Source organism: Humulus lupulus, chromosome 7 (genome assembly GCF_963169125.1).
Source record: "Humulus lupulus chromosome 7, drHumLupu1.1, whole genome shotgun sequence".
Lineage (NCBI taxonomy): Eukaryota > Viridiplantae > Streptophyta > Magnoliopsida > Rosales > Cannabaceae > Humulus > Humulus lupulus.
In genome coordinates this window covers 195,763,977-195,773,946 of record NC_084799.1, presented here as the reverse complement: position 1 = coordinate 195,773,946, position 9,970 = coordinate 195,763,977, and the positions used below count along the sequence as shown (strand labels likewise).

Sequence of the window (9,970 nt, the reverse complement as noted above, 5' to 3'; positions counted from 1 at the left end):
ACCTTCAAATTTTGTTTGGGTTGAAAAAGCAAGAAAAACTTGTCTTGCTGCTTTTACTTGTCATAAATCTCGTGCTTCTAATTCTTGGTATTTTGATAGTGGATGCTCTAGACATATGACAGGTGATGCAAATATACTCACTAATTTCAAATCTTTGAAATGTGGTGGAGTAACATTTGGTGATGGTATGTCAGGTAATATTCTTGGAAAAGGTACTCTGAGTCTTGATGGTTTACCAAAATTGAGAAATGTTTTACTTGTTGAAGGACTTAAGGCTAATTTAATTAGTATAAGTCAGATTTGTGATCAAGGCTTCACAGTAAATTTTTCACGTGATGATTGCAATGTTGTTGATCAAAATGGCGTGAGTATATTGAAAGGATATAGATCCATTGATAACTGCTATACTCTTTCGCCATCTCTCACATGTCACTCAGCCATAAGTAATACCACTGATTTATGGCACGAGAAACTGGGTCATATAAATTTCAAAAATTTGAAAAAAATTGCTAGTGCATGATTAGTTCGTGGTTTACCCAAGTTGGGTAGAGAATCTGCAGGTAAATGTGAACCATGTCAGTTGGGGAAACAATTAAAAAACTCCCACACAACTGTCACGGGAATCAATACTTCAAAAGTTCTTGAACTTTTGCACATGGATCTTATGGGTCCCATTCAAGTTGAAAGTATCAATGGAAAAAGGTATATCTTTGTGTGTGTTGATGATTTTTCTCGTTTTACTTGGGTTGACTTCTTAAGGGAAAAATCAGACACGTTTGATGCCTTCAAAAATCTATGCATGAAATTGAGAGTTGAAAAAGATTGCAATATAGGCAAGATTGTGAGAATTAGAAGTGATCATGGTAAAGAATTTGAGAATACTATTTATGATGATTTTTGTAAATCTCTAGGAATCTCTCATGAGTTCTCATCTCCCAAGACTCCAGAACAAAATGGGGTTGTTGAGAGAAAAAATAGAACCTTGCAGGAGATGGCTAGAGTAATGCTAAACAGTAAAAAACTCTCCAAACGATTGTGGGCAGAAGCAATATTCACTGCTTGCTACACAATCAATCGAGTTTTTCTTAGGCCAGGTACTTTCAAAACTCCCTACGAAATTTGGAAAGGTAAAAAGCCCAATGTAAGTTATTTTCATGTTTTTGGATGCATATGCTATATCCTCAGAGATCGTGAGAATATTGAAAAATTTGATTCAAAAAGTGATATAGGAGTGTTTCTTGGATATTCTATGAATAGTAGAGCTTATCGTGTCTTTAACATGAGAACTCAAACTATAATGGAATCGTCCAATGTTGTTGTTGATGATTTAAAAGATTTTTCTGAATATTACAAAGAAGAAGAAATTGATAGGTTTATTGCAGAAAGCTCTCAGACAGAATCTCCCACGGTGAAAAAAGATGATGTTGTGACCTCTCATACTGAATCTGTTACAACAGAAGCGAATCTGTTCCAACATCGTCTGATCGATCAACAAAGGAAAGGCCAGAAATCATCACAGATTCAATACAGAGAGAACCCTCTGCCAGAATAAAAAAGAATCATCCTTCAGATCTCATTCTTGGTGATATTGAAGAAAGCATGGTCACAAGAAAAAGGTATGTGAATTTGGTTCAATTCGTTTGTTTTACATCCAGCTTTGAACCAAAAAATGTGAAAGAAGCTCTGAATGATGAGTCATGGATAAAAGCAATGCAAGAAGAATTGGAACAATTCACAAGAAATGAGGTATGGACTCTTGTTCCTAGACCAAATCATACAAATGTTATTGGCACCAAATGGATTTTCAAAAACAAAACTGATGAATTTGGTACAATAATAAGAAATAAAGCTAGGTTAGTTGCTCAGGGGTATACTCAAATTGAAGGAATTGATTTTGATGAAACTTTTGCCCCTGTCGCAAGACTTGAGTCAATAAGATTGCTATTGGTTGTTGCCTGTGTTGTTGGATTCAAACTTTTTCAAATGGATGTTAAATCTGCATTTTTAAATGGAAATTTGAATGAGGAAGCATTTGTTGAACAACCAAAAGGATTTGAAGATCCACATAATCCTAATCACGTTTTTCAACTTAAAAAAGCTCTCTATGGTCTGAAACAGGCTCCTAGAGCTTGGTATGAAAGATTGACTCAATTCCTTGTTTCAAATGGGTATAAAAGAGGAGGAGTAGATAAAACTCTTTTCATCAAAAATGTTGATTCTGATATTGTCATTGCTCAAATCTATGTTGATGATATTGTTTTTGGCTCTACTTCTAACACTTTAGTGCAGGAATTTGTCAAACAAATGACGAATGAGTTTGAAATGAGTATGGTAGGTGAGTTAACCTATTTTCTAGGTTTGCAAGTCAGACAGTCAGAAGATGGAACTTTCATCTCTCAAAGTAAATATGCAAAAAATCTGGTTAAGAAATTTGGGATGGAATCTGCCAAACACGCCAAAACACCAATGGGAACCACAGTCAAATTAACCAAGGATGAAAATGGTGTTAAAGTTGATCCAACCTTGTACAGAAGCATGATTGGAAGTCTTCTGTATCTCACAGCCAGTCGTCCTGATATAAGCTACAGTGTGGGGGTTTGTGCTCGATATCAAGGAGATCCTATGGAATCACATGTAACAGCTGTAAAGTGAATCATCCGTTATGTAAATGGCACTCAGGAATATGGAATTTGGTACTCAAAGGAAACAAACTCTAATCTTGTTTGCTTTAGTGATGTTGATTGGGCAGGCAATGCAGATGACCGAAAAAGTACAAGTGGTGGATGTTTTTATCTGGGAAACAATCTGGTTTCTTGGCATAGCAAGAAACAAAATTCTATCTCGCTGTCTACTGCCGAGGCCGAGTACATTGCTGCAGGAAGCTGCTGTACGCAATTATTGTGGATGAAACAAATGATGACAGATTATGGGTTTGATCTTAAAACTTTGACTATTTTCTGTGATAACACTAGTGCTATTAATATCTCAAAAAATCCTGTCCAACACTCTCGCACTAAACACATTGACATTCGTCATCATTTTATTAGGGAACTCGTTGAAAATAAAACTTTGATCTTAGAATATATTGAGACTGACAAACAGATTGCAGATATTTTTACAAAAGCCCTTGATACAGTCAGGTTTGATTCCCTCAGGAAATCCTTGGGGGTTTGTCCCAATTAATTTTTTTTTTGTGCTGTACCTTATCCCTGTGTCTGAAAAAGTTGTGTGATGTCTCTTTGTCCTTGCTCACAGAAAAAGTTTCAATCATTATGTCAAAATTTATTTTTACTTCAGGTTAGAAATTATAGTTAATATAATTCATGCTATTTTTCTTCAAAATAAAAATTCAAAAAACAAATAGTCCCTCCAATTAATATTTCTTCAATTCAATCTGTGTTTTTGTGTGTGAGTTTTTGTGTCTCGAAAAGTATTTCAAGCTCCATCTTAGAATAGAGCTACCTACACTGTTGTGTAAATTGCTTAACCTTGAGTAAGTTGGAACTATGTAACTAACAATTATGTAGAAGATACTCTACCATTGTTAAAAACAAGCCTTCAGTGTAGTGTGAAAGCGTCTAATTTGGTTACTCATTGAGAAAAAGGCTAACAATTGCCACATAGGGCAATGTCCCTGAAAAAGGCTAAAAATTGCCATACAGGGCAATGATCTCTGCTTTCACAATCACACACAAATGCTTGAGATATTTTGTTGGGAAACATTTGTAAGTCTCATACACACTGATTGATTTGAGTGAAATATTTTTTGTGATTGGAATAAATGTTTTGTGATATTTTATTTTGAAAAATAAAAGCATGATTTATATTAAATACATTTTCTAAACCTTATAGTAAAGTTTTTTTTTGATATGATGATTGTTTCTTTTTCCACATGCAAGGGCACGAAGACATTGGGCACTAATCAAAATGGGATATTTTTTTGGGTACATTCGTTTTTACTTCTTAAAATAATAAAAAATAAATAAATAAATAAAATAATAATAAATATATTTCTTTTTGAGGGCAATCAAATCTGAGTGTGTCAAAAAGGGTAAGTTGTATCTTGATTGTTTTTGTCCTTATCTCATTTTTTCAAAGATCAAATGTTTCCATTTTTGGCTTGTTTCCCAATTTGTGTCGTGCACTATTGTTGGCAGTTATTATTGAGATATTTGGTGTGTACTTTCCTAAAAGTGTTTATCCTTTTTAATTGTCAAATAAAGGAATTAAAGATCAAATCCCTACCTTTTTCTGTCTTTATATTCAGATTTCCTTGGGCCCAATTCACAACCGTCTCCTTTCTTCTCCTTTTTGGTCCTTTATTTTCCTTGACAGTTTTTCTCTCATTCTCGTGCAACAATGGTGAGAACCAGAGGCAGTGGGTCTCGGTCTGTCAAGTCAGTGGCTGGTTCGATGAGTGCATCTCCATCCCTCACCAAGAAGAAAGCTCGGAAGAGTACCTTGTCTCTTCCCATCCACATTGATGATCCCATTACCACGAGCAAAGTCGTGGTCATTCCGGACCTTGAAGCCCCCAAAGCTCCGACTGAACCTCCTTCTTCGGCGGCTCCGCTCGCCTCTGTACCAGGGTCTTCCAAAAGAGGCCGAGCTTCTCCATCAGAGGATGTCTCTGATCATGGTCGTGATTCTGCCAAAGCCCATTCTGATTCCTCAGAGTCACCTGACGTGCTTGCACCCAAGAAGAAAAGCAAGGGTTGGTTCCAGGTCTCTTCTTCTCGAAAATCTCCTCGTTCCAAAGGGACTGATCCTTCTGATTCTACGCCGAAGGTTTCATCTCCTGTTGGTACCACTCCTCGTTCCAAGTTTAGGTCAAAGGTAAAGAAAATTCCTCCACCTTGTTCTTCTTCTGAAACTGACCCTTCTTCAGATTGTGTGCCCTCTGACGAAGATCCCCTTGAAGACGACCCCTCTCTTGAGGACAATGTTGACTCAGAAGATGAATCTGACCCATCAGAGGACCCCCCTGTTTCACCAAAGGGCAAGAAACCAATGAAAATTCCTGAGATTCGCACAAAGTCTCCTTTGGGTCCCAAAGTATCTCCAGGTTCTTCCTTTAAGGCCCACTCTCTGAATTTTTGTTTCAATGACAATGAGAAAAATATGAAGCATTATGTGCATCGTGATTTTATCCGTGAGAAAAATTTTTCATTCTCGGCTCATAGGGTCTTTGGGGTCATCAAAAATATTGAGGATCGAGGGTGGTTAGGTTCTTTAACCGGGCTGGATGGTTTTGTTCCTAGAGTTGTACAAGAATTCTATGCCAATATCAATGATGATATGTTTGATAGGAAGTATTTTATGTTTGGTCAAGTTTATGTCCGAGGGAATTGGTATTTGTTCAATGCTGCTGAAATTACCAAGGTTCTTAATTTGCCTCTTTCTGTTGATAATGTTGCTGTGGAGTTTAACAAAGATAAGGTGCTTTCGGAGTTGGTAGGACAAAATATGGTGTGGGAACCTCACTCAGTCCTCAAAGTAACAGATCTTACTCATTACTATGCTGTGCTTCACAAATTTTCCACCTCCAACTGGATTCCCACTACTCATACCTCCACCATTACCTTTGACACGACCTTCTTTCTGTACAAAGTTGGAACTGGTCTCGGTGTTGATCTTGCCTCTCTCATTTTTGACCAGATCACTGCCTTAGGGAATGCCAAAAAGAAAGGTCAATATTTGGTGTTTCCCCATTTGATTTACAAGTTGCTTGATTCTCAAAAGCCTCTTCGCTTGGAATATGAGATCTTGACTCCTCCTAGTGCCGGAGCAGACTACAAACTCAAAAAGGAACCATCATCTGTTAAAGCAACTAAAGGGATTGCTCTCAAGGCTGGCGATGCTGATTCTGTTGCTGCTGAACTCGCTGGTGTCAAGGCCACCCTGGAATCTGTTCAAACAGAAGTGATCAGGCTCAAGAGTTCTCTCTCAACCATGGTGTCTCACTTTGCAGCCGGTCCTTCCCACTGAGTCCATTTAGTTTTATTTTGCTTTTTACTTTGTTTTAATAAATTGTAAAAGAACGCTTTCTTAGTGTCTTTTTGTTTTTGGGTTCTCCTTTGGCTTCTTGCTAGACAACAAGGGGGAGTAATAGTGGTTCATTTTGATCAGTTTATATTGTTTTAAGATGTTGAGTCATGAACATTTGACATTGCTTTTCGCAGGGGGAGTCATGCTATAATTTTTTGATCTTTGTTACTTTTGTGATAATTTTCGCAGGGGGAGCATTCCATTGCTATTTTGCTACTTGCTCTAACTTGTCTTGTCTTGCAGGATTTTTTTTCAAAATAAACTCTTAAAATATTATTGTCTATCAAGTTGCCAAAGGGGGAGATTGTAAAATCCTTTTTTGGCTAAACTTTAATTTAGACAAAATATTTTAATTGTTTAAGAAAAATCAGTAGCAAATCTCCTTGTTGATTTTCGGTTTTATTAGCAATATTTTCAGCTGATTTTGTAATGTAAAAAGATCTCTAAATGTGAATATATTTGTTGCCATATTTATCTCAAATCATCTTTTTTTTGGTAAAAATATATTGTGCAAATATCTTAAGAATATTTTCAGGGATTATATGGGATTATGGTTATCCTGGAAATAAAGAAAGAATCGAAAATGCACATGGTCAAGAAAAATGACCATGTTCGATCTGCCAGATCAAACGGATTACGTTGCTGACTCATCAGTTTCCTTTTCTGTCGACACAGAATCCATCTGGCTGGCTGTTTTCCTAAATCAAAGGAATTCGCATATTGATTTCAAAGATACTAGAAAATCATGGCCTTGGACGATTTCCCTTCCTATAAATACCTTGCCAAGGCCTTTGGATTTTTCACCTCTTCTATTTTGAATATTTGTAATTGTTATGCTATTTTGAAGAGTGTGTTTTATTTGTAGAGATTAAGTTTGTTCACCTTAATCTTTGTGAGAGTGCTGAGTGTACTTGTGGATATCTATCTAGTTCATTGTATACAGATAGTGTCTATTGTGAACGTGTTCATAAGGATCTTCGGGAGAGGATTCGATCTAAGTCTCACTTCGGGAGGAAGTGAGCACTCGCTGTTCTTTGAAGGGAGTTCAAGAGAATCAGCGTTTCATCAAACCAGATTCGTAGAGAAGAGTACAACAAGATTGCGGCAATAGTTTAAGAGGGAGTCTTACATTGTTTAAGTCAATGCTTTTGTACACTTTGTTTCTTTACTAATTGGTTTATTCTCTGGGCGTGGCCTCAAGGAGTAGGATATCCGAAAGGGTTTCTGAACCTTGTAAAAATTCACTGTGTTCTTTAATTTTTGCACTGTTTAATTTTTGTGTTCAGTTCTGTCGTGACATGTTCGGATTCTGTCCCGACAGAATTGCTTTCTGTGTAAACATCTAATTACCATTCCGCATTTTAATTAATACTCTGTTTAATTAATCTGGTAATTATTAAAAACGGAATTTCAATTTTTAAATAAGAGAAAAAAGATGAAAGCTATTAAAGTTACCATGCATCTTAGTTACATTACATTTAGTAGTATTAATATTCTGGTACTCTTACAATCTACTCTAATTTTGTTACATAAATATTCATTAAAAAAATACTTATGGAAAGTGAAACTCTTAGGTACCTAATACCATAATGACTAAAATTCATACAAAATTAACTATACAACACTAAGGTACCTAATTAGTGCTAATTCATTCATCCAACCATTAAAACATATTTTAAGCGTTTACTAACACAATTCACACACACACAAAAAAAATTAAACTGATTAGTTCAGGTTTTTTTTACTTTATGCTATAACATTATTACTTACCACTTATTTCAAAATTACTTACCTGTAGCAAAAGGATACTTTACCAATATCGTAAATAAGTTATAAATCAATACTAAGATGATCATATTCTCCTCAACTGTACAAATTTCTGGACGTAAAATTACCTCATTGCCCTTACCTTTAACACCCACATCAATACAACTATTCACAATCGGTTTATATTACCGATTCTATAGGTAAAACACTATAAAAATAAATACACCAAAATAGCCCACATCATGACACTTGGAAATTTATTGGGCCCCACTTGTGAGACTAAGTCATGAGAGGGACTAAAGAATTTGCCTATAATAAATAAAAGAATTACAATTTTAGGCACAACTACATTTGTTTGTATATATAACGAACAAAAAAAAAAGGATCGATGAGCAACAACTAAGAATGAGTGACTCACTAGCAAGCAAAAAAAAAAGATGACTCAAAAAATTATTCATGCATATATATATATACTAGTTAATGGCTTAATCACGAGCAACCCGTTAATATTGTTACTATTTCTCTAGCATTTTGCTTATTGTCATAAGACTAAAATTGATTTAAAAATAAATAAGTAAATAAGTATATTTTTTCTTTGAATTCTTATAGGTGAAGAAAGTAAATAATAATATAAGCAAATAATTCATAATTAATAATTTTTTTCTTTTGGACTTAGAAATTGAATTGATTGTGTTACTTATTGAATTTAAAATTTATTATTATTATGTATTTTGTCACTCATCTCATTCTATGATAATTTTTCTTTGTTTAATAAATTGATATTTTGTGAAAAGATGACTTGGTTGTAAACTAATATTTTTTGAAATATTTAATTCAACTATTTACAACTTCACAAATAGTTTATTGATATTATTGGCTTATAATATTTCCAAATACCAAAAGTAGAAAATGTTACTACCTAAAAAAAATTCATATAAATACACTATTATTTACTTATTAGGATCTATATTGACATTTTTAATTTTCTTAAAGGTTCGGTTATTTGATTTTTTTAACTGTTTATCGTATATATTCTTTTTAGTGCAATATATGAAAGGAAAAAAAAAGGCTTGAATTTAAATGAGACTGTTATATTCTATAGCTTGTAAATTATATCCAAATAGAAATATACACATATATTTATCACTCTTAGTTATATATAGACATTATATATCAGGAACTGATTTTTTTTAGGGGATCCAAAAATGATATTATTGCCCTTAATTATATATACATGTATATAAAAAATATATATACATTATCCGAAACCGATACTTCTTTCTTTCTTTATTTCTTTTTAACCAAAAAGTAGGAATGTTTATTACAACGTAACAAACTTGGAATAAATTGTAAAGGAATATAGGAGAATTTCAAGAGGAAAAAAGGAAAAGAAAAGAGAATATCATAAGGGAAATTTGACTTTTGATGCATATTAGGGGATCGAATGACAAAATAATACCAAGCTTAAAAAACATCATATTTTTATGATAGTATTTTCCTGAATTCCCAAAATGCCCCTGAAATAAGTTGCCTTATCTTTTTTCTCAGTCTTCGCTTTCTATCTCTTCGTTTTCCCTTTCTATCTCTCAAACTCTCATACACACAAAAAAAGCCAGCCACCATTATCTTAATGTATACTAATTTTCGAGCTCAATTTGGATTTCGGATCTAGGGGCAAAAATCATATGGGTAAGTATATATTTGCTATATGTAGTGAGGAAACTTGTCTGTCTACATTACTTGTCTTATTTCGAACAGATCTGTGTATGCCTTCATGTTTATTGCAATTTTTTACTGTCGAAATGAATTTTGGATACTTCGTGCGTTTTTTTTCTGGATTTTTTGCCTGCCTCGATGAGTTCGATGAAACTCGATAGGTCTCGATGTGTTGCATGCATGCTGGCTTGATGGTCCTCGATGGACCTCGACGTGCCTCGATAGTGTTAGGATGTTAATACCTCGATGGTCCTCGACTGTACTCGATAAAACTCAATAGGTGTATAAGAATTTAATTGGATTGTTTGTCTCGATAGTCCTCGACTGTACTCGATAAAACTCGATAGGTGTATTAGAATTTTATTGGATTGTTTGCCTCGATAGTCCTCGACTGTACTCGATAGGTGTATAAGAATTTAATTGGATTGTTTGCCTCAAT

At 34.5% G+C, this 9,970-nt stretch overlaps 1 protein-coding gene across 1 annotated transcript; it reads left to right on the top strand.

Annotated features, from left to right (window-relative positions):
• The first annotated feature begins 4,359 nt into the window (after positions 1-4,359).
• On the top strand, positions 4,360-5,988 carry LOC133792525 (uncharacterized). The gene has a single exon (XM_062230435.1). The coding sequence runs from the start codon at positions 4,360-4,362 to the stop codon at positions 5,986-5,988; it is 1,629 nt and encodes a 542-aa protein (XP_062086419.1).
• The last annotated feature ends 3,982 nt before the right edge of the window (positions 5,989-9,970 follow it).